This window comes from Balaenoptera physalus (genome assembly GCF_965194825.1).
Source record: "Balaenoptera physalus genome assembly, chromosome: 12".
Lineage (NCBI taxonomy): Eukaryota > Metazoa > Chordata > Mammalia > Artiodactyla > Balaenopteridae > Balaenoptera > Balaenoptera physalus.
The window spans coordinates 81,754,811-81,778,391 of NC_138897.1; the positions used below are offsets into that span (position 1 = coordinate 81,754,811).

At 46.3% G+C, this 23,581-nt stretch overlaps 1 protein-coding gene across 3 annotated transcripts in view; it reads left to right on the top strand.

Moving 5' to 3' along the window:
* The first annotated feature begins 4,874 nt into the window (after positions 1 to 4,874).
* OAS2 (2'-5'-oligoadenylate synthetase 2) overlaps positions 4,875 to 23,581 on the top strand; it is an 18,845-nt gene continuing 138 nt past the window's right edge. Inside the window, exons 1-11 of one of the 3 annotated variants that reach the window (XM_082416490.1) lie at positions 4,877 to 5,179; positions 7,142 to 7,412; positions 9,177 to 9,355; positions 10,512 to 10,741; positions 11,216 to 11,357; positions 13,572 to 13,745; positions 16,538 to 16,820; positions 18,000 to 18,187; positions 19,213 to 19,451; positions 20,329 to 20,482; positions 21,396 to 23,581. The exon at positions 21,396 to 23,581 is cut by the window's right edge and continues 138 nt beyond it. In XM_082416490.1, the coding sequence (XP_082272616.1) occupies positions 5,003 to 5,179; positions 7,142 to 7,412; positions 9,177 to 9,355; positions 10,512 to 10,741; positions 11,216 to 11,357; positions 13,572 to 13,745; positions 16,538 to 16,820; positions 18,000 to 18,187; positions 19,213 to 19,451; positions 20,329 to 20,482; positions 21,396 to 21,485 (2,127 nt within the window). In that variant the 5' untranslated portion in view covers positions 4,877 to 5,002 and the 3' untranslated portion in view covers positions 21,486 to 23,581. Of the gene's footprint in view, positions 5,180 to 7,141; positions 7,413 to 9,176; positions 9,356 to 10,505; positions 10,742 to 11,215; positions 11,358 to 13,571; positions 13,746 to 16,537; positions 16,821 to 17,999; positions 18,188 to 19,212; positions 19,452 to 20,328 lie in introns of all 3 variants that reach the window. The other 2 variants (XM_082416489.1, XM_082416491.1) reach the window with 2 other exon arrangements.

Consider the following 23,581-nt stretch of genomic DNA (forward strand, 5'->3'; position numbering starts at 1 on the left):
ATGTATGTGTGCGTATTCGTTGATTCAACTTAAAATATTAATTGAGCACCTGCTATGTGCCAAGCATCGTTCTGGGCACTGGAACATAGCAATGAGCAAAGCAGACAAAAATCCCTGCCTCATGGAGCTGACATTTTGTGGAATATTCTACTGTTGGATAGACTAGGATCCTTCCAATTTTCAATTACAGGTAATCCTGAGACAAACATCTTTGGTTCATCCTTTGTCCACATCTCTGATTATTTATCCAGGAAAAGTTTTAGAACTGCCCTGTGTAATACAGTAGTCACTACTGAGCACTTGAAATGTAGCTGGACCCAATCGAGATGTGCTTATCTTTATACTTTTTTGAATTTTCAGATTTTATTAATTTTTGGCCATAAGTTTGTACTGTTTGTATGACCACAAGAAACAATAAAGCAATGTTTCTTGCACAAAAAATTTTAATAAATATTTCTCTCAGCTGAGCTCTGATAGTTTTTGCAAAGCCAGCCGGCCCAGGTTATAGAAAAGTCTGGGGTACTGGTATTGGGAGCTGTTGGTTCAAGTCCAAATTCATGAGATTTGGAAGCAGAGGAGCAACTGTGTAAGGGATGATGGAAATGCTGGAATGAAAATTGGAGCACTCGAGTCATACATTTTTGATTCCCTGCAGAGAAAGCCCCATTCTGGGCAATTCCTTCCGGGGAAACAAAAACCGGCAGATCTAATGTTTAGCCAAAGGAGATAAGGGTGGAGACCCTCCCTGCACCCCCATTTGAGGAACCACCTTGAGGTAGCCCATAGCAGCTGCACCATTTACATCCCCTTCAGCAATAAATGGGGGTTTCAGTCTCTCCACATCTTGGCCAACACTTTGTAATTATTCATCATTTTGATTATTGCCATACTAGTTGGTGTAAAAGAGTTAAGTACTCTCAAAATAATCGGGCCTGCTAAGCAAGGTCACGACCCTACTTGGGAAAGAATGGGACCCTGACACATAGACTGTGGACATAAGAGTGGAAGCCCCTGAAAATCTTGAATCCCCAGACTCCTCTGAACCTGGGGCTCAGAAATGTCCCATCTACCCCTTCTGTTAAAAGCTAGCACCTCCCCCCTTGCAAGGAGACTCTGCAGAGGTCTCTCTTCCATAAGACCCCGCAGGACCGGCACCCACTTCCCCTCCTGTCCACTAGGACTATGAGTAGGCTTGAGTCCCAAAATAGCCCAGCCGGGGGCGTGCTGGGCCTGCTGAGGGAGGGATGGACCTATATCCCAAACAGCCAGAAGACCCGGGCAGCGTGTAGCAGCAAAAGTCAGGTGGGTGTGTGTGGAAGTGACCCCGAGGGCACTTGATCAAGGGGCTCCAGTGTCAGGTCAGATGCGGAAGAGTTTATTGGCTTGGAAGTCCCCTCCTGGAGTTCAGGACTTCACACCCTGGCAAGGACCCCAGGAGACGGTGCAAAGTTGCTGTTAGTCAGACTCTTAGAATGGAAAAAGTGAGAGCTTCTGCCGGGTGAGAACAAAAATGCTGATATTCCCATGGGAGATGGTGGAAGATGGGATTCAAAGGTCAGGGAAGTGGATGTGCTTGGGTGGATGTGCTATATAAGTCCAGAAAATTATCTCCCATGGAAAAGCAGAGAATACAGCGTTACCGAGGCCATAAAGAATACGCCAGTGAGAGGACTCAGCATCACTAAGAAGCTCGGGTGGCCTCCTCCATAGAAGATGCTGTCACAGGCCTCCTAACAGCACTGGGGATGGTAGAACCCCGAAATCATAGCGGCCATGAGACAACACTTACCCGTGACGTGGACACACTTCTCTTCGTGAGTGGTAGGGTGGAGGGGCAGTAAGGATGGCCTGACCCACAGAGAATTAAGGAGCTGGTCATAAAATATGGTGTCCCTGGGGGCAAACTAAATGGGCCACAAACGAGGGGCTCTCAGTCTGCCCCATCAAACTACTTCAAGGATGGACCATTAGAACACTGAGGGATTCCCCCAATAAAAAGTCACCATCCCTTTCCCAGTGGCTTCCCAGGAGATCCGTCTCTGACACATGACATCTAAATGTAACATGATCCTAGATTTAGAGGAGGGGGGGGTTTGCTATAAAGAACAACATTGGAATAACTGGTAAAAATTGAATATAAGAATATATCCATTATATATGCTATAAGAGATGATAGCATTGTATCAAAGGTACAATTCTGAATGGGGTTGTCATTCTGTGTTTATGTAACAAGATACCCATATTCTTAGGGGATACATATGGAAGTATTTAAGAGTAAAGGGGACTGGGTGATTCTGATGTGTCTGTCCATGAAGGTTCATCACTTGTAACAAGTGTCCCACTCTCCCACTCTGCTGGGGGATGTTGATAGTGGGCAAGGCTGTGTGGGTGGGGGAGGGGGAGGAGGCGGTGGGGGCGGTATATAGGAAATCTCTTGGCTTCTGCCCAATTATCTGCAACATGCACTCAAATGGCTCAGTAATAATGATACTGATACATAGAGAATGAGGAGCAAATGTGGTGAAATATTTCAGGATGAAGGATATGAGAGAGTTCTTTGTGTTTCAAAAGATTTCAAAATAAAATATTTTAAAAATAAAAATAAAGCACCGACTTTGGAAAGTGGGTAGTTAGAACCTAGTCAGACAACTTACAAGCTGTATGATCTTGGGCAAATTTTTTCAACTCTCTGAGCCTCTATGTTCTTATCTAGAAAAGAAGCCTTATGATCTCTGCCCGCCCAGCCTACCTCTAGGTGTTACAGTAGAAGTCAGATAAGGGCTGGGAAGGGCCCTTAATGCGCAGGTGTGATAATCAAGTTTCTCCAGAGAAAATGAACACATAAAGGGAAACCTCATTTTAAGTGGAGTCAGGAGACCAGAAGGCGGCGCTCTCACACACCTCAAGTACCACCGGAATTCAGTCATAGGAAAGACAGTCAATCAACAGACTCCAACAAGAAGAAGCATCAACAGGAAAACACTGTCAATGACAGGCCTGGACAGGAATGATGTACATTGCATCTCCTGGAGGAAACTGGCTACCCCGGCAGCTAAGCCAATCACTTGTCATCACCCTGAATTCTTGCTTTTCTCCAATGGACTCTCGTTCAAAACAACCCCTCCCAACTTCCTCCTTTTTCTCTATAAAATAATGTTCCTCTTCTTTGTTTGTTGGACTTGCCTATGACTTTTGCTATAGCCTGCTTGTCCCAAATTGAAATTCTCTGCTGTTCCCGAATAAAGCCATTTTGCTGGTAAAATAACTGGCTGTTTTACTTTTGAGGTTAACAGAACTAATAGGTTTTATAGATCTAGATTTAGAGAAAGATTTGTTTTAATGAATCGGCTTGTGCCATTGCAGGGGCCAACAAGTCCAAATTCTGCAGGGTAGGCTGGCCGGCTGGAAACCCAGGGAAGCATCTGCTGGTGGAATTCCCTCTTCCTTGGGGGAGATCAGGCTTTTTTCTTTTTTCTTTTAATTTATATTTTTGGCTACATTGGGTCCTTGTTGCTGCTTGCTGGCTTTCTCTAGTTGCGGCGAGCAGGGGCTACTCTTCGTTGTGGTGCATGGGGTTCTCACTGTGGTGGCTTCTCTTGTTGCGGAGCACAGGCTCTAGGCACGTGGGCTTAGTAGTTGCAGCATGTAGGCTCAGTAGTTGCAGCACGCAGGCTCAGTAGTTGTGGCGCATGGGCTTAGTTGCTCTGCAGCATGTGGGATCTTCCTGGACCAGGGCTCAAACCCGTGTCCCCTGCATTGGCAGGCAGATTCTTAACCACTGTGCCAACAGGGATGTCCCCAGGCTTTTTTCTATTCATGCCTTCAGCTGATTGGATGAGGCCCACCCACATTATAGAGAGTAATCTGCTTTCCTTGAAGTTTACTGATTTAAATGTTGATCTCATCTCAAAAATACCTTCAGAAAAACATCTAGAAGACTGTTTGACCAAATATCTGAGTACCATGGTCCTAGTCAAGTTGACACAAAATTAATCATCACAACAGAGAAGGGGGTCTGCTTCTGTCCCACCTTGGAGATGTTTACCTTCTGTGTTACAGAGGAAGCCAGTGGGAGCTGCCTGGGAGTTTCATTTTCATGGTCCTGAACACAAGAGTTGCATGTCTGTCTCTCCTCTGGCCTGTGTGCTCCTGGGCCTGTTTTCCTTCCTTGCTGGGTGGGGTAAGTGCCCGATGAAACCTGGCAGGTGTCCATGTGTGTGCTGAGGAACTGGGCACACAGACACAGACCTCTTGGGACCTGTGTTTGCTCAGTGGCAGAACTAAAACCCGAGTGGCTGAGCCCTTGCCTTGCTGTGTGTCCCTGAACAAGTCAGTGCCCTCTCTGGGTCTCTTTCTCCTCGCTGTTCTCATTAACTCTGAGTTCCCAGGCCATTGGGAACAGGGAGAAGGGGAAAGAGCCTCAAAAGATGACCTCTGGGGAAATAATCTAAAAAAAACTATATACAGACATAGATATAACTGAATCACTTTGCTGTATACCTGAAACTAACACAATATTGTAAATCAGCTATACTTCAATTAAAAAAACAGAAAAAAGATGACCTTTGGCCCCCTATGAAGTTATTTGCTTAACAAACACTTTACAGCTCTACCCGTGTGCCAGGTCCTGTTCTAAGGACTTTGCAAGTCTTTAATCCTTGCATTAAGCCTGTGAGACAGGTACCATTGTTATCCCCATTTTATAGATGGGGAAATCAAGGCACAAAAAGGACTGGCAATGTGCTCAAGGACACAGATCTCGCATGTATCAAGCCCTCATAGTCCAGCTCCAGAGGCTGCATTTTTAACCACAAGTATTCCTTGAGAGCAGCTGAAAGGCTGATCATCACAGCTTGGGGGAGGGCAGCCGGCTGGGACGGTTCTGTGAGTTTCCTTTTCCCCAGACATGAGTTTCAGTTTCAGTCTCCTGGCACAGGAGTTCCTCATTCTCTTCTGCCTCCAGCTCTGCCATTAGCTGTCATCTCAGCAGCCAGCCAGAGCAATGGGAAACTGGGAGTCCCATCTCTACGAACAGCCTGCCCAGAAACTGGGTGAGTTTATCCAGGACAACCTGAGGCCCTTTGAAGACTGTCAGAAACGGATCGACCAGACCGTGGACACCATCTGTGCAGTCCTGCAGGAAGCTGAGCAGTTCCCCATGGTGACCAGTGTGGCCAAAGTGAGTAGAAGGCTGGGGTCAGGGCTTCTGGGACCCAGAAGGCAGAGAAACTTGGTGCTGAGCACCTACTGTGTGCCGGGCCCTGGGCACACAAGACATCATCTTGTCTAGCCCCACACTCGAGTGAGATGGTGGGATATGGTGTAGAGTTTAGGAGTACAGGTTGGGGAGCCGGTTCTACCCCTTACTACTGTGTGACCCAGGGCAGGTTGCTTAACCTCTCTGTGCCTCAGTGTCTGAATCTGTAAAATGGGAGAGAAATAATACTCATTGCAAAGTCTTATGAGGCTTAAGCACATAATGTTCTTGCACAGGGCTTGGTACAAAGTTAGAGCAGTAAATTAGCTGTGGTTACTTTTATTGTTTTTATCCTCCCCATTTTACGGAGGAGTAAACTGAGTCTACAAGACTTCAGTAAAACTACCCAAGGATGCTCTGTGTCTTCTCAACAGCAAGGGGCGGGGAGCTCTCATCAGTTAGAAATGTTTGGTGCTATGGGCACAAATCCCAGGGTTGAGGCTGAAGATTCTGGACCTTTGGGGAAGAAAGGGTGCTGGGAAGGGGCCAGGACCCTAGGGTGGGGAGGGGCTTAGGGATGCCCACCACAAACCCCATGCTCTCTGGCACCGGAATCCCACTTCTCTGGAGTCACAGTGCTTTCTGGCCTCTGCCCTTACACACACCCACTAGCCCTAGCAGTAAAGATACCTGGACACTTGGTATCTCCTGCCTTGGCCCAGATGAGGAAACTGAAGCGTGGAGAAGTTACTTAATAGTTGGCATCCGACCTGGGATTTTAAGCTCAGGTAATCTGTTTGGGAGCATGCACCCTTAACCACTATACCATCATACCTCTCAATATTGTTAACTTTTTTCTAATTAAAATATTAATAATACATACAAAAAGTGCACAGATCTAAGTGTACAGCCTGATGGATTGCCACAAACAACATACATGTGTAACCTACGCCCAGATCAAGAAATAAAATATTCCCAGCCCCGACCCAAGAGCCCCTGAACCCCCCATCCAGTCGCTACCCCCAACCCCAGGCAACCACTCTCCTGACGCCTGACAGCATAGCATAGATTAGTTTTGCCTATTTTTAAACTTTGTATAGAGTGACCAACCATCCCAGTTTGCCCGGGACTGAAGGGTTTTCTGGGACATGGGCCTCTTGGTGCTAAAACTGAGCAAGTCCAGGGTAAACCAGAGGTTGGTCACCCTGTATAAAAGAAATCATGTACTGTGTGGCTTTAGTGTGTGGGTTTTTTTGATCCATCTGTTGACGAAATTTATGTTGTTGTGTGCAGCTGTTGTTTATCATTTCATTGTTGTCATGTGTTCCCTGTATGAATACACCACATTTGTCCATTCTACTGCTGATGGCCATTCAAGTTGCCTCCAGTTTGGGGCTCGTAGGAAAAGTGCTGCTATGGGGCTTCCCTGGTGGTGCAGTGGTTGAGAATCCGCCTGCCAATGCAGGGGACACGGGTTCAAGCCCTGGTCCGGGAAGAGCCCACATGCCGCGGAGCAACTAAGCCCGTGTGCCACAGCTACTGAGCCTGCGCTCTAGAGCCCGTGAGCCACAACTACTGAGCCCACACGCCTAGAGCCCGTGCTCCGCAACAAGAGAAGCCACCGCAATGAGAAGCTGGTGCACCACAACGAAGAGTAGCCCCCGCTCGCCGCAACAAGAGAAAGCCCATGCGCAGCAACAAAGACCCAACACAGCCAAAAATAATAAATAAATAATACAATAAATAAATTTATTAAAAAAAAAGTGCTGCTATGGGCATCCTGATTCAGTTCTTTGGGTGGACAAGTGAACATCTGCCACTCAGCTTTTAGACTATGTTGACATTTGGGGCTTCTGCTTGAAGTGAGAAATACTTCTGCCCGTCGGGGTGCCCTGCGACCCCAAAGGGTTCAGAGTCTCACATCCGCTTCTCTGTTGCTGGCAGGGTGGCTCCTATGGCCGGAGAACAGTCTTGAGGGGCAACTCCGATGGTACCCTCGTCATCTTCATCGGTGGCCTTGAACAATTCCAGGATCAGAAGAAAAGCCAACATGACCTCCTCAGCAAAATCTGGGCACAGTTGAAACACTGTGAGCTCACAATGAAGCTGGCAGCCAAGATGGAGATCCAAAGCATCAATGGCAAGCTCACCATCCAGCTGTCCACAAAACAGCAGAGCATCACTTTTGAGATGGTGCCCGCCTTCAACGCTCTGGGTGAGCCCCCCTGTGTGTGTGTGGGGGGGTGGAGGTTTGGGTCTGGAGGGGCTTGTCAAGAGAGCAAAGCCAAAAAAAGGGGTGGTAGATAGCCTGGCATCTGAATAAATACCACTGGTGCTTTCCAAAATGAGGGACCGTAGACTTTCCCTCCTTCCTTTCTTTCTTTCTTTCTCTCTCTCTTCCTTCCTTCCTTTCTTCCTTTCTTTCTTCCTTCCTTTCTTTCTTTCCTTTCTTTCTTTTCTCACTGTGTGGCATGCAGGATGTTAGTTCCCCTACCAGGGATGGAACCTGCACCCCCTGCAGTGGAAGTGCAGAGTCTTAACCACTGGACCACCAGGAAAGTCCTGAGAGACCGTTGACTTTCAAAAGAGGAGCTTCCTCCTACCCTGAGCTTACTCTCTTCTGTAGAATTTCTCCCTTATCTCCTAGTTGACTTTGGAGGAAATGTTCTAGACTCTAGAGTAGAGCATCTCAAACTGTGACATGCACACAAATCACCTGAGAAACTTGTTAAAATGCAGGTTCTGATTCAGGAGATTGCGGTCCAGGATTCTATATTTCGAACCAGTGCCATGATATTGCTGCTGTTCTGTGGACTACATTGGAGGATTTAGACTAGAATAAATGCTGGTTAGAGGTAGAGGATGGGGCAAACATCTGGGAAAAGTTCAGCTGGAGCAGGTATTTGGAATGTGCCTCTAGTCAGGTCAACATCAAGGCAAAGATCTTCCATGGGCAGCTGTTTGAATGGATAGATGCCTGGCTGGCTGGCTGGCTGGATGGATGGATGGATGGATGGTTGACTGGATAGATGGATGGATGGTTGATTGAATGGGTAAGACTAAGAACAGACACAGCTTAGTCTCAAGCACAGATACATATATTATCACAAACTTAAATACCAGAGCTGGAATTCAACCCCTCATTAAACAAGTGAGGAAGCAGAACGAAATGAATGTGTCCAGGGCCACACAGCCAGTTACTGACAGAGCTAGAATAAAAGCCCAGGTCTTTTAAGCCCCAGGCCCAGTGCCTTCAAGGTGGACACACACACACACACACACACACCCTGACGACTTACATTCACAGAAAGGTGACCTAGTGCAGAGAAAAATGCACCAGTCTGCAAGGTAGGCAGCCTTGAATTCTCATCCTGGTCTTACTACTAACCCACTTTTGCCAACTGTAAGATCAAGGCTAGAAACAGCTAACTTGAAAGACCTTTAGGATGATAAGGGTTGAGTATATGTGCCTGACTCAAAGGAAGGCTGGAGTCAAGGTGAAGAGACAGAGTGTGACTCAGAATTCCTAGGAAATCCTGTGTTCTGTCCTCTGGTTCAGAGCACGGTGGCTGGAGATTAGGCTAGAGCGCCCTCTGCTGGCTGCACTCCATCTCGCAAAGAATGATGTGAGAACGAGAAATCAGCTCTTCCTCACATGTAGTACGGAGAAGCTGCCACCAGATAGCGGCAGAGCTACACATTCCAAACAGATAACCTTTCCTAGACGGAAACAATAATGGTCGCTTTCTGAGAAAAGTAAACTACTGAGAAATTTTTAAATTACTTTCTTTACTAAATATTAGCCTAACTACATTTTATTATCTAGCAGGACAAGCCGCCCCTCACCTTTTATGCAAATGCACCAGTCCTCTTACAGATGAAGCAGTGAATGTGTGCTACCAAACCACATCCAGCCTTTGTGGGCTCACCGAGACCAGGTTCCATGAAAACCAAAAGTTCTGTTTCTGTTTCACACCAGGCTTAAGTGAGAAGCCCAGCCTCTGCACCTATCGAGAGCTCAAAAGAGCCTTGGATATGGTGAAAGCCAGCCCCGGTGAGTTCTCAATCTGCTTCACTGAACTCCAGGAGAAGTTTTTTAGCAACCATCCCAGCAAGCTGAAGGATTTGATCCTCTTGGTAAAGTACTGGTGTCAAAAGGTAAACTTCAAATTGCATGTCTATTGCTATCATCCGTTTCCCTTTTACTGAGATAATTCACGTTGGGTAAAGTACAACAATGTTAAGAATACAGCTCAGGGATTTCCTGGTGGTCCAATGGTTAAGATGCTGCCCTTGCAGTGCAGAGAGTGCTGGTTCGAACCCTGGTGGGAGAACTAAGATCCCACATGCCGTGTGGGCAAAGAAAAAAAAAAAAAGAATACAGCTCAATGTGTTTTTATAGCCTTTCAGGCAACACCCAGATCAAAATAGGGCGCATTTCCTGCCCTCCAGCAGGACGCCCACTCCCAGACCATACTCCCCCCAAACAAACCACTATACTAACATCTGTCACCACAAATTAGTTTTGCTTGTTTTTAAACTTGATGTCAATGGAATCATACTGCATGTACTTCGTGTTTGCCATCTTTTGCTCGATATTATGCCTGAGAGGTTTGTCCGTGTTGTTGCAGGGAGTAGTGGTTCTTCATTGTTTTGTACTATTCCATTGCATTAATACACTGTACATGGATGCATTCTACTGCTGAGGGACACATTATGAATTAGGTTACAGTGGATATTCCCCTACATGTCTTTTTGTGAATTTAAGCAGTCATTCCTCTTGGGTAAATATGCAGGAGTGAGACTGCTGTGCTATAAGGTATACCTTATATATGTATGTGTGTGTGTGTATATATATACACACACACACACACACACACACACATACCTCATATATATACACACATTGTACATATATACATTATATATACCTTATCTGTGTATATATATGTATATGTGTATACATATACACATGGCATATATGAATAAATTTGTGGAATATATATATATATATATATATATATATATATATATATATATATATATAACTTTAGTAAATACACCCAAATAGTTTTCCCAAATGGTTGTACCAAATCACACTCCTGTCAGCAGTGTATGACAATTTCAGGTGCTCCACATTCTTATCAACACTTGCTATTGTCAGTCCATCGAATTTTAGCCATGATATCATTTCAATCACTGACAGGGGACAGTGACTTCCTATAGACTTCTAGTTTCTTGATTTCAGACCCCTGGCATGGGCGGAACTGGGTTCCAAATTATCTGCTACACTCTTCTCCTTCCACAGTGCCAGGAAAAGCTGAAGGATTCATCCCTGCTGCCCCTGTATGCGCTGGAGCTGCTTACAGTCTATGCCTGGGAACAGGGGTGTGGAGCAGAAGACTTTGATATAGCTGAAGGTATCAGGACTGTTCTGGAGCTTATCAGCAAGCAGGAGCAGCTGTGTGTCTATTGGACAGTCAACTACAACTTTGAGGATGAGACCGTCCGCAACATCCTGCTGGGCCACCTCCGATCCCCGAGGTACCAAACTTCCCACGGCCCTCTCTCCTTGCCTCTTTATCTACATGCCAGGCTGTGCCCCCTTAGAATGAGGGTGCATCCCTGTCTTTCCCGGCCAAGCATGCACCAAAAGAATGCCAGCAGCAGTGGGTAGGGAGGCAAAGAGAGGTCTGTCTGAAAGAGGGACGCTTCGATGCTTTTCACATTCTAAACCATTGTCACATTTTGTCCCCAAAGCAAACACTTCCCCTCATAGAAGGAAGGGGCAAAGAGAGGAGGGGTCAGCAGAAAGATGAGACCATTTTATTAGGTTATGAATGGAACATGTCTGTAAAGCAGAGAACACAGGACCAGAGAGGCTAGACATCTCAGAGCACTTCAGCAATTGGGAGGAACTGCAGGAGGTAAAATCCAGGTTTCCAGATGCCCAGTCCAGGCCTCTTTCCCCCAAGTTGATTTCTTCTCCCAACTGATTTTTTTTAATCAAATTCATAGGCCGGTGATCTTGGATCCAACTGACCCAACCAGTAATGTGAGCAAAGATAACACCTGCTGGCAGCTGCTAAAACAAGAAGCTCAAACCTGGTTATTTTCTCTCAGGCTGAACGAGTCACCTGGACTGTCCTGGAATGTTCTGGTGAGAGGGCTTTCCAATATAGCTCGTGTCCTGCTGCAGGCAGGGCCCTCCCGATACTCAGACTGCAGCCTTATCCAAGATCACCGTGAGCTGGTTTCCCAGAGGTGCCATGACAAAGCACCATGCACTGGTGGCTTAAAGCAACAGAAATTTACTCTTTCACAGTTTTGGGGGCTAGAAATCCAAGATCAAGATGTTGGCAGGGCCATGCTCCCTCTGAAGGCTCTAGGGAAAAGTCCTTCCTCACCTCTTCCAGCTTCTGGTGGTCGTTAGGAGTCCGTGGCCTGTGGCAGCAACACTCCAATCTCTGCCTCTGTTGTCACACGGCCTTCTCTGTGTGTGTGTGGTGTCTTCACAATGTCCTCCCTCCAGGCATGTCTGTCTCTGTGTCTCTCTCCTCTTCTTATAAGGACACCAGTCGTACCAGATTAGGGCCCACAGTAATGACCTCGTCTTAACTTGATTACCTGTTTGCAAACACCCTATTTCCATATAAGGTCACATTCATAGGGCCTAGAGGTTGGGACTTCAACATATCTTTTAGGGGGACACAGTTCAGTCTATAACACACCATTAGGGAAGTCCTCTTCCATTAAAATGATAGTAAAGTGCAAAATTGAACAAAGAGTAAAGGCGGGCACCTGCAGATGAGAGATTTCAATTCGTTTCTGCAAGAGAGAAAGCAGGTGAGAAGGTGGTGACAGATGAAATGGAGCAGAGCCCAAGAGACGTGGGTGGCAGTCACCCCTGCGGATGCTGGGACAACCTCTGAGCTCTACTGAAGCAGGCATTGGGGGCGAGAGCGAGAAGCGAGGCTGCAAATGGGAGAACTAATGAAGGGCCAGATGCATTGGTTTTTCCCCTCCCATCCCCCAGAGGAGAAGCACATCTATCAACACAAATTTGATCATATCCGCAAAGTCCCATTTTCCATATAGGGTAATAGTCATAGAGCAGGACGTGGACTTTGTGTGTGGGGGGGGTGATATCACTATTCTCCCTCCCACTAGCAAGAAGTAAACTGCCTCTGCAGACTGAGGCCTGACCAGAGCACGCAGAACAGGGAAGAGAAGATGCTGAGGTGTCATGACCTGTGGTCCATGGAGCACATCCCATCTGATGTTTTCTACTGGAGAGGAGAGAACTTCACTTTTATGCAGGTGTCAGACCCCATTTAGACATCAGAATATGGTTTCCTTCCAGAAGTGACCACAGGTACAAGGGAGTGAGCAGGTCCCACCCTCCACGGTCCCATTGGATTAGAGAACAGGTAACTGTCCCTTCAGACTGAACACACGGCCCCTCTGACTCCAGGACAGCCCTCTCGTCAACACACTTAGAGGGAACAGCATCCCCTGGTGTGGAGGGTTGAATAGTGTCCCGCAAAATTCATGTCCACCCGGATCCTCAGAATGTGACCTTCTTTGGAAGTAGGGTCTTTGCAGGTAATACCCGTTAAGAGGTCATCCTGGATCAGCGTGGACCCTGAAACCAGTGACTGGTGCCCTTATAGGAAGATACACAGGGACACAGACACAGAAGGGAGAAAGCCACGTGACAACAGAGGCAGGGGTCAGCATGATGCAGCCACAAGACAAGGAAGGCCGTGACCTTCCAGAAGCTGGAAGACACAAGGAAGGATTTCCCCTAGAGCCTTTGGAGGGAGCATGGCCCTGCCTACACTTTTATTGCAGACGTCTAGAACCGTGATTTGTTACGGCAGTGCGGGGAAACCAATCCACCTGGGCACAGGGTGTTTAACAGAGGCTGATAGAACCTTGAAAAAGGAATGAGTGTGATCATCAGAAGTCAAAAATACCTATAATAAATGGGAAAATAAGGAAGGAACAGAGCAGTCGGAGAAGCCAAGAGGTGCTGGCCATTTGTGGACGATCCCGGAACAGAAAGCGGAAACTAGACAGTAATTTGGAGCCAGGTCTTCACAGACCTGTTGGGAGAAGGATCCAGATCCCTTCCAGAGGGTGAGAGGAGCAACTAGGAGAGGTTCTGTTTCTGGGGGATCTTGGGTACCACCCAAAACGCTCAGGTATGCTCTTGGGATATGTCAATGCAAGAACTCAGGATGACAAAGGTACCAGCAGGAGAGTTGGGAGCAGGAGGGAGAGATCAGGGGGGCAGAGCAGGCAGGGGAGGAAGCAGGGGTAGGGGACAGGCGGCTGGCAGGCGGCATCTCACAGCGGGCTCCTTCCACAGCCTGCACCGCTCTACGTGACCCCAGGCCATCTTCTAGATAAGTTCATCAAGGACTGTCTCCAGCCCAACAGGATTTTCCTAGATCAGATCAAGAAAGCTGTTGATGTCATCTGTAAGTTCCTTAAAGAAAATTGCTTTCGACATTCAACTACAAAGTGTCAGAAGATTGTCAAGGTGAGCAATGGCCTTTCTCTTTGTTATTGGCGGGGACTAAGCCGTTCCTGTAACTCTGCAATGCTCGTGACCACTGGAAATGTGAGGACAAAGGATGAGGGAGGGAAGCTGGGGAGATGGGCAGCTAGGACCCTGGTTTTCAGTGGAGGGTGCTGATGCACTGCTTACGTCATTCACAATAGACTTTTGAGGGGGTGCACATTGTGCGGCTTGCGGCATCCTAGTTCCCCGACCTGGTTATCTTCAGGGATTGAGCCCGGCCCACGGCAGTGAAAGTGCCAAGTTCTAATCACTGGACTGCCAGGGAAGTCCCATTCACAATAGACTTCTGATTCTGTGTTAACCTCCGAGAGCTGCTGGCAACGCTTGCCGGTGCTTGGCTTGTAGTGCATCACTCCAATCTCTGCCTCCCTCTCCCCGTCACCTTCTCCTCTGGGTCTTTCTTCTCTTCCCTTCTAAGAACACTTGTCATTGGATTTAGGGCCCGCAGATCCCTAACTTAATTACATCTATAAAGACCCTTTTTCCAAAAAACATCGCATTCACACATGTTGCCAGCAGACATCTCTTTTGGGTGTGCCACCATTCAAACCACAGCAGATTCTAAGCTCCACATGTATTAAAACAAAAAGTGACAGTCTTCCTGGTTTCAATTCATCCCATCAACTGAGCTAGAGATTCAGCAGATGGGGCCATTCTTGTCCAAGACTCCAAGGTCACGCGCTGACACACTTGCCTCCGTCTGTTGGCCACCAACCAGATAACTGTGTGTCCAGGGTCACAAGAAGGGAGGGAGAAGAGTGCTGACCTGTGAGCAAAAACATTTGCCGTGATACAAAAAACAGATCTGTGTGCATGCCGCCCTGGGACGGGTCTGGGGACCAGTACCGACGTCCCATGCGCCGTGAGTAAAATGTCTCACGAGGTTAATTTGAGGGAAAACAAGACCGGCTGTGTTCATGGTCAGTGAACCATTGTTGAAGCACTCATTTTGTCCTCTCCTTCCCCAGCCTCTCATTAACATGATAGTAAATAAATAAGAAACGTTAATGACACATCAAAGAAGAAAATAGGAAGAGAGCCTTTGGCCGATAAGAAGTTGCTTTCTATCTTCCTGAAGTTGGTTGCAAGAAAGAGTTGTCTGCTGAGGTGATGGAGGAGGTGCCAGCTGGAGAATGCAGGGAGGGGGCTGTGGCCCGGGAGACCAGCTGCATGAATGAAGTGGCATGGACCAGGGATTAATTGAGCATCTGTGTACAGGAAGCTCCACTCCCTCCCCTCGCCTCCTAGGCCAAGTAGCCAGGCATTCACTACCCATGGGTAAAATAAACATTGCCTTTGCAGAAATCAAATGAGCTTTCTGGGGAAAACCAGGAAAACATACATGCGGGTTGATGCTCAGAGCAAATCCCACCGAAGTTGTGGCATTGAGAGAGCTCCGTGCGAAGCTGGCTTTTCCCCGACTCACTCTCAAAGACGCCCGTCAGCTGCTCCGTGCGAAGCTGGCTTTTCCCCGACTCACTCTCAAAGACGCCCGTCAGCTAAGGAGCTGTGCCTTCAGGGAGAACTTCACAAAATAGAATGAACCTGTGTGCCTGCCTAAGCTGCCTCGTGCAGAGCTTGGCAAGCCAGGGCCAGCGAGCTAAGAGTGGTTTTACATTTTTACATAGTTGAAGAAGAAGGAGAAGAAGGGAGAGGAGGAAGAGGAAGAGGAAAAGGAGGAGGATGGGGAGGAGAAAAGTGAGGAGGGGGAAGTAGAAACTTATGTGGCAGAGACACACGTGGCCCACAAAGCCTAGAATATGTATCATCTAACGCTTTGCAGAAAGTTTGCTGACCCCTGCATCTAAATGATGAATATTCATCCAATGGCCCCCAGATTGCAGGAGGGAAGAGATGATGTCAGGCTTGCCTTTAGTTTGATTTATTTCAGGTCACAGGAATTCAAATAAAGCTACATACTCTTTTTTTGTTTGTTTGTCCAGTATACTGTAAATGGACATCTTGAGGACTATATTTCATAAGATCAAGTATGCAAAGGGATCTATATAATGTCTAACAGAGCACATTCAACTGATATTAATACAGTGCCTTGTGTTTAAAATTTGCTCATTGCATATTGATCCATTCGAATTTTGTTTTATCTAGGGGGAAAATTTTAGATTTTCACTCTTAGTTGAGGATTTTTTTTCTCACTATGGTCTCTTTTTAAAATTTATTTATGTTTTTTGAAGTATAGTTGCTGTACAATATTATATAAGTTACAGGGGTACAGTATAGTGATTCACAATTTTTAAAGGTTATACTCCATTTATAGTTATTATAAAATGTTGGCTATATACCCCATGTTGTACAATATAACCTTGTAGCTTATTTTATTGCTAACAGTTTACACCTCTTACGTCCCCACCCCTGTAGTGCCCCTCTGCACTTCCCTCTCCTCACTGTAAGCACTAGTTTGTACTCCATGTCTGTGAGTCTGTAAAGCTACGTAGTCTTTACCAGAAATCTTTAGGAAGTTGACTTGAGAAGCAGGTCATTTATAACTAGCCCATCCATTGTTTGTGGGCAAATTCACACATCAAATGGCACGAGATGAGCCACCTTTGGAACCAGATGATTCTATTTGTTTGGAAAATGAAACACTCTGCTTTGGAATCAGCCCTAACTGGAGACTCGAACTTGGCACTGCCCCTGGCAACCTCATTAATTAGCCCAACGGGCGCCAGCCCATGGGGATGAGGGCTCAAGCTCTAGAAAGTGCTGTATCTCGATTTGCCTTTCTTCCCTAGGGGGGGTCAACCGCCAAAGGCACGGCTCTGAAGAGTGGCTCCGATGCCGACCTTGTTGTGTTCGTGGACTCGCTGAAAAGCTACACCTCCCAAAAAAACGAGAGATGCAGAATCATCAAGGAAATCCATAAGCAGCTGGAAGCCTGTCAGCAGGAGAAGGATTTTGAAGTGAAGTTTGAGATTTCAAAATGGAAGGCTCCCCGCGTGCTGAGCTTCACTCTGAAATCCAAAGTCCTCAACGAAAGTGTTGACTTTGATGTGCTGCCTGCATTTAATGCCCTAGGTAAGACTCCTAAGATTTGAGCTTCTGGAAGAGGAAGAGGGATTCTGGTGTGATGGGGGAAGGGGGGGGGGGGAAGTCACGTGACTTACTGATCGGACCTGGTCCAGTGCCCCAACAGGTGGCATTCATAATGACAGCAATACCTTACACCTGTATACATTTTCATTCTCGTTTATTTTATCCCTACGACGGCCAGAACCAACATCTTATAGTCCCATGGTGTCATTCACAACATCTGTCAAAGAATGGGGTACACAGGAATTCAGTACACATTTATAGATAAAATGCCTCAAGTATTAGGGAAGGAAATGAAAAAACAGACTGTGGGAGAAATTCTGAGGCAAAGACAGGAAATCTGGGTGTTCGCCTTCAATCTTAGGCAAAAACTCCTTTAGAAATTCAATTTGTGAGTGACAGATACACAATGGTGTATTAAAAGAAACCAAGGTTATTTCAGGCATTTTCCAAATCAAAATCAAGAAGACTCTGGTACCTTCCCTCTGAATGGTTCTTAGGGTCTTTAGAGAGGAAATGACAGTATATAGGTAGGGGGTCAGCTAACTTTTTTAATAAAAGGCAAGAGAGCAAATATTTTCAGCTTTAAGGACCATAAGGTATCTGTCACAACTGCTCAACTCTGCCTTTGTAGCTTGAAAACAGCCATAGACGATACATTAATAAGTGGGCGTGACTGTGTTCCGAAAAAACTTTATTTACAAAAACAAGCAGGTGGCCAGATTTAGTCTGGGGGCCACAGTTTGCAAACTTCAGATCAGCACTGTCCAGAAGGCCTTTCTGGGATAACGAAAATGTCCTATATCTGTGTTCTGTGTCTATTGAGAGCTTGAAATGTTGCTAGTACGAGTAAGGAACTAAATTTTTCATTTGATTTTCCTTTCCTAATGCAAATAGCCACCTTGGTTGATGGCTACCCTATTGGACAGTGCAGGTATAGATAACACTTTAATAATAAATACCACCTATACTCATATAAACCATGTAATTTTTAATATCTCATTACTCTAGAGATGACCCGATATCTTAGACATCAGTAATTCACATACACTAATAGAGTTCAAAATAATTTCCCAGAATTAAATTATAGTTGTCAACAGTGTTTTGAAATCTGTTACTTTCTATACAGATTAAAGCATAATGTAAATTTCTTCCCCATGTTAGGTGAACTGAAGTCTGGCTTTACACCCAGCCCCAGGATCTATGCTGACCTCATCTGTTTGCATAAATCCTCAGACGCCCTAGGGGGAGAATTTTCTACCTGTTTCACGGAGCTACAGCGCAATTTCGTTTGCTCCCGGCCCACCAAACTGAAGGATTTAATTCGCCTGGTGAAGCACTGGTACAAATGGGTATGACAGCTCTTGTCCTGGCCATCTGGTATTATTTTTATCAGTACTCTGTGACCATGAAACCAGCACTTACCAGGTGCTCACAGTCTCCCATGCTGGGGGCTGGACCACATTACAGAATCTTCCCACTCGTAACCCTGAGTATCTTTGTGGGGTTCCCATCACTAACCCCATTGAGATGGGTCAGATGTAAGCATCTCCTACCAACAAAGCTGCTACACATGGTTTATTTTGCTTTTGCTCTGACACGCAAAGAAGTCTGCAGGAATCCAAGTTATCGTGCCTCCAAAGGGCAGCAGAAGTTGGGATTTTCATGCCTGCAAGTCACCCGCATGGCTTGTCTGCTGCTGGGTGCCCATAATTAATAGACACAGATGCCGCCTCTTGGAAGGCAGGTTGAAGCGACAGGCAGCGCCAGGGGCTGCATTTTCCGCATTTTACTGGTTCGCCTCCCTTCACTTCCATCAGTCTTGCTCACAGGGTAGTTTCTGAGTATTTTCATGACAGCAGACACCCAGCACAATAGCAGCTCTTTCAGGAGATGTCTCCTTTCTGTGTCCAGCTTCCTGAAACCCGAGGAGACTGAACCCTGTGGTTTCCACCTCTACACCCAGCCCCAGGGTGCTCAGGGCTACAGGGTGACCTTGAGCAAGTCACTTCACTTCCCCATGACTCCATCATGGCGACCTCTGCCCCCTGTGTAGGGATGTTGGGGGATCAGGAATGAATGACGTAGGTGGAATGTCTGGCCCCATAATTAGCACACAGTGGGTCTTTAGTAAATGGTACTATGTTATAACTCCAGGAAGTCACATAAAGCCAAAGCACAACAAAGAAGCCTGTGTGGGCTGCCTTTAAGCTGCAAAGTTACCCTTCCCAGACCAGTCCCAGCACTGCGTCTCAAGACTTGGGTGCCCTACTGCGGCCCCAGCAGTCCTTCATGTGCACCCTCTACGGCTCTTGCTACGCTCATTTCACCTTCCTGCTTTAACCAGTATCGTCTGATGTTTCCACTCTTCCCTCAGTGTGGAAGCAAACTGAAGCAAAAGGGGTCTCTGCCCCCCAAATATGCCTTGGAGCTGCTCACCATCTATGCCTGGGAGCAGGGGAGCGGGGCGCAGGATTTCGACACGGCTGAAGGTTTCCGGACGGTCCTGGAGTTGGTCACAAAATATCAGCATCTCTGTGTCTTCTGGTTGGTCAACTACAACTTTGATGATGAGACTGTGAGGAACTTCCTCCTGACCCAGATCCAGAGAACCAGGTGCCCCAAACCTCAGCCCCCTCCATTTCTTAACCTGATTCCCTCCAATGCTATTTTGGTGACCTGAATTCACCTCCCATGGGGTCTTGATCCATTATTCCTCATATGAAACTGAGAAGGGAATGTGCTGACCGTCAGAACCACCCACAGTCTCCAGGGGTAAAATCCCAGGGAGGCAGGAGAAATGTCATCCAGGAGGAATAAAGAAGGAAGGACCAAGGTACCAGGTCCCTGAGTTGCTTTCATCTTTCTAGGTCAGAAGGAAAAGCATGGATTCATTAGCAGGTCTAAAAGGTGTGGAAGTTGGAAGTGTGTTCCTGAGAAATAATGCTATTATTTGCTGCCAGTGTATCCTGCAGGCTGTTTATTAGATCAGGTTTTATCTCCCCTTTCCAACCTCCATCCCACAAAACCTTTATCCTTCAAGAATAGGAAGGAATCTTAGTGTATCCACTCAGCACCAGCAGCAGGGAACCAAAACAGTAGAAGCAAAAGAAAAGAGAAGAGAAAGAAACGTTGAGAAAGAATAGAGGAGAAAAAAAAAAAAGACAACAAGATACCCTGGCTTGCCTACCATGGGTGTGACCTACTTGACAGTAGAGTTGATTAAATGATACATTATATTTCAGTTGCCCTAGCATGGAGAGATGTTTATAGAATGCCTTCATGTGTATAATAATGAACAGCTTTCAAAACTTTTCTGACAAATATGATGTAATTCTAGGAAATCACTTTGAACTGTATTGGTACATTTGAATTACAGACATCTAAGCTAGAAAGACACATTGTTTTATTACGAAGAGTAGAATGGGCCCCCAATTCTGAGGCCACTGGTTCTAAAAAGCATGCCTCTAATGACTTCTAATCTCTCGTTTAGGCCTGTGATCTTGGACCCAGCCGATCCTACTGGCGACGTGGGTGGAGGGCACCATTGGTGTTGGCATCTTCTGGCAGAAGAAGCTACTGAATGGTTGTCATCTCTCTGTTTCAAAGATGGGTCGGGTTGTCCCATAAAATCGTGGAAAGTGCCAGTAAGAATCATCTAAAGGAAGTGTCATCTGGAGATTACCCTGGGACAGGCTTAAATCAAAGAGCTTCCCTGCTGTAGCGACTTGGGATTCACTCAGCCACAAATAACAGATAGCCCAACTCAGGAGCTTAAACGATTGGGTTTTTTCTTCCCATAACAAGAAATCCTAAGGCAGGCAATCTAGGACTCACACAACAGCTCCACTGGACTTTCCCCAGGAGCAGATAATCTCTACCGTGGCACTTGGTATTCAGGGCTGGATAGTTCTTCGTGGTAGGGGCTGTCTTGGGTAGTGTAAGATGTTGGGCCGCATCCCTGGTCTCTACCCACCAGATGCAGTAGCACCACCCCCGAGTGCAACAACCAAAAATGCCTCCAGACATGACCAAGGGTCCCCTGGGGCACGCTCATCCCCAGCTCTTCCTGGCTCCACCCTCTTTAGTCGTTCGTTTGAGTCTAAATGGCACTGAGAGTGGCTATTGCACCTCCAGGTGGCGGGTTCACGGTCAGGTTGGAGGAACAGAAAGGGGGAGGATACCCACCCAGGGTGTCTTATTAGAAGCCTCATCCAGCAAACTCTCTTACATTTCAAGTTGCAGCTACCTGTAACTTAAAAGTGGCTCCAAAAAGGGGGGTGAAGACAGCTGTGGATGGGAGTTGGGTCAGCCAGCCAAGAGTGCCTGCCACCCCTGTCCAAAGCTCCATTGCCAACCAAGATACCTGCCACCAGGTATACTTGGTTCCCCCATCAGGTTCTCTGTCAACAAGTACCCAAAATTGTCCCTGGTAATAGTCACCTTCTCAGATACACTTCCTTCTTTCTTTTTGTTTTTTTTTTTTCCTGTCTCTTTTAACCAATGGTTCTAACTGCTTGGATATCTATTATTCTTGCACATATATTTCTTTCTTTCTAGACAGTGCAGTCACCAGGAAGTTGCGGAGCAGGGATACATTCTATTGTCAGTGAGATGCACTTATTCAGAAGGTGTAGATTCCTGGAATAATAATGCTGGAAGAAACGTCTAGAGACCATCAGGCAATGGCTTTTTTTTTTTTTTATGGTTAATAAACTACAAAATTTACAAACCCAAGCCTGAATGAACGGTATTACTGTACTCCTTCATATTAGCATTATTGGTATAACATATTATCCATGATTGATAGCAAAAATCATTGTACATAATAAATATTGTGCTTTATTTAGAAAGATGACTTATAAGCACCGCTGTAGACCTGCTAGATAGGGCTTTGATTTTCTAATAATACTATTAAGTTATCTAATCTATTCAAAATAGCTCGACCTGATGGCCACAATCTATGTTTTTCAGATGACTGGTATGATTAGAAATTTGGCTAATGACTAAGGCACGAGGCTCTTTTCTAGGAAAAGTTATTATCATCGTCAGTGGGTCAGCCCACAAAGTTTATTTGTCCTCTCAAACACCGTCTGAAGCACGACGCCCCCTCTGCCCCCTCTGTTCGGCAGAAGAGGAGAGCGGAAATCCCACCGTGTGCTTTATACCATGACTGGCTGCATTCAGACCCGTTAGGGAGGCGGTTCTGAGGAGCTAGTCTCCAGTCTTCTTTCTCTGTAATCTCATCTGAACAACTTAATGCACATTCATGGCCTCCCCCACCCCTGGCAGGCAATTGCTTTTAAAGAATCGGTTCACTATGTGAAAGAGTAGCCTATTCTTCCCTTGACGGTCCCCACGACTTCTTCCCTCGCTTCTTCAACTCCTCTTGAAATCAAGACCTCCATGTCCTTCGTAAAGTCTCACCTCGCCTTGCTGAAGTCTTGTTCCATGTGTGACCTCCGTTATTAAAAACATTTGCTCTCGGGCTTCCCTGGTGGCGCAGTGGTTGAGAATCCGCCTGTCAATGCAGGGGACACGGGTTCGAGCCCAGGTCTGGGAAGATCCCACATGCCGCGGAGCAACTGGGCCCGTGAGCCACGACTACTGAGCCTGTGCATCTGGAGTCTGTGCTCCGCAACAAGAGAGGCCACGACAGTGAGAGGCCGGTGCACTGCGATGAGGAGTGGCCCCCGCTCACCGGAACTAGAGAAAGCCCTCGCACAGAAACGAAGACCCAACACAGCCAAAAATAAATAAATAAATTTATAAAAAAAAAAAAAAAAAATTTGCTCTCGTCCAGGTTTATGTGCACTGTATTTGTCAACCATTCTGTATTTTCCCAATTACTAACGCCTTCCTTTTCCTTCAAGTCTTAGAAGAGGCTCTTTTCCCAAAGTGAGGCCCTTTACCTGCCCCTTTATTCCTGTAATTCCATGATCTTGCTCTCATACTCCTCCACCCTGCCCACCACCTGTCTCTTTTCCTCTGTACCCAAAACCCTGTCTGCCCCTGCCGAATAGAGGTCTCTGAAACCAGTAATGAGCTGGCCTCTTCTTACACCTGCAAACTCTCCAAAGGCTTGGATTATAACTGTTGAGATAGATAGATAGATAGATAGATAGATAGATAGATAGATAGATAGATAGGTATCAGCAGTTGTTTTATATATATATAAAATATTATACATGTATATATATAACTGCTGTCATTTCCTTCTGAGCCTACCTTTTCTCCCCCATCCATGAGTATCTTCTTGCCAAATCTAAAGGCTTTATCCTCTGGCTTTAGCTTCCAAGATACTTGAAGATCTAAGTGCTTTGACCTCATATATCCACTTAATGTTTCATTACTGCCACATATACCAACTTGCTTGTCATATAAGAAAGAATAGGTCTGGTCTTTTCCCCAGTTCCAAGCTTCAAAAAACCCTTGGAATTTCCTGATAGGGTGTATTTTGTATTCATAAGGAGCCTCTTCCAACCCTCCCTGAGTTATGCTAACGAGGTGTGTGTCCTTAGATAGTTTCGAAGGATGGGTTGGCCATGCCAGAAATGCCAAGTGTGTGATGAGAGGGTTGAAACTTTCAGCCCCACCCCCTCCCCCAACCTTCCAAGAGAACAGGAGGGCTGGACATTGAATCCAAGCCCATGGCTAGTGATTTAATCAATCGTGCCTTTGTAATGAAACCCTAATAAAAACTCTGGACAACAAGGTTTCCTGGTTGTTGAGCATACGGATGTATC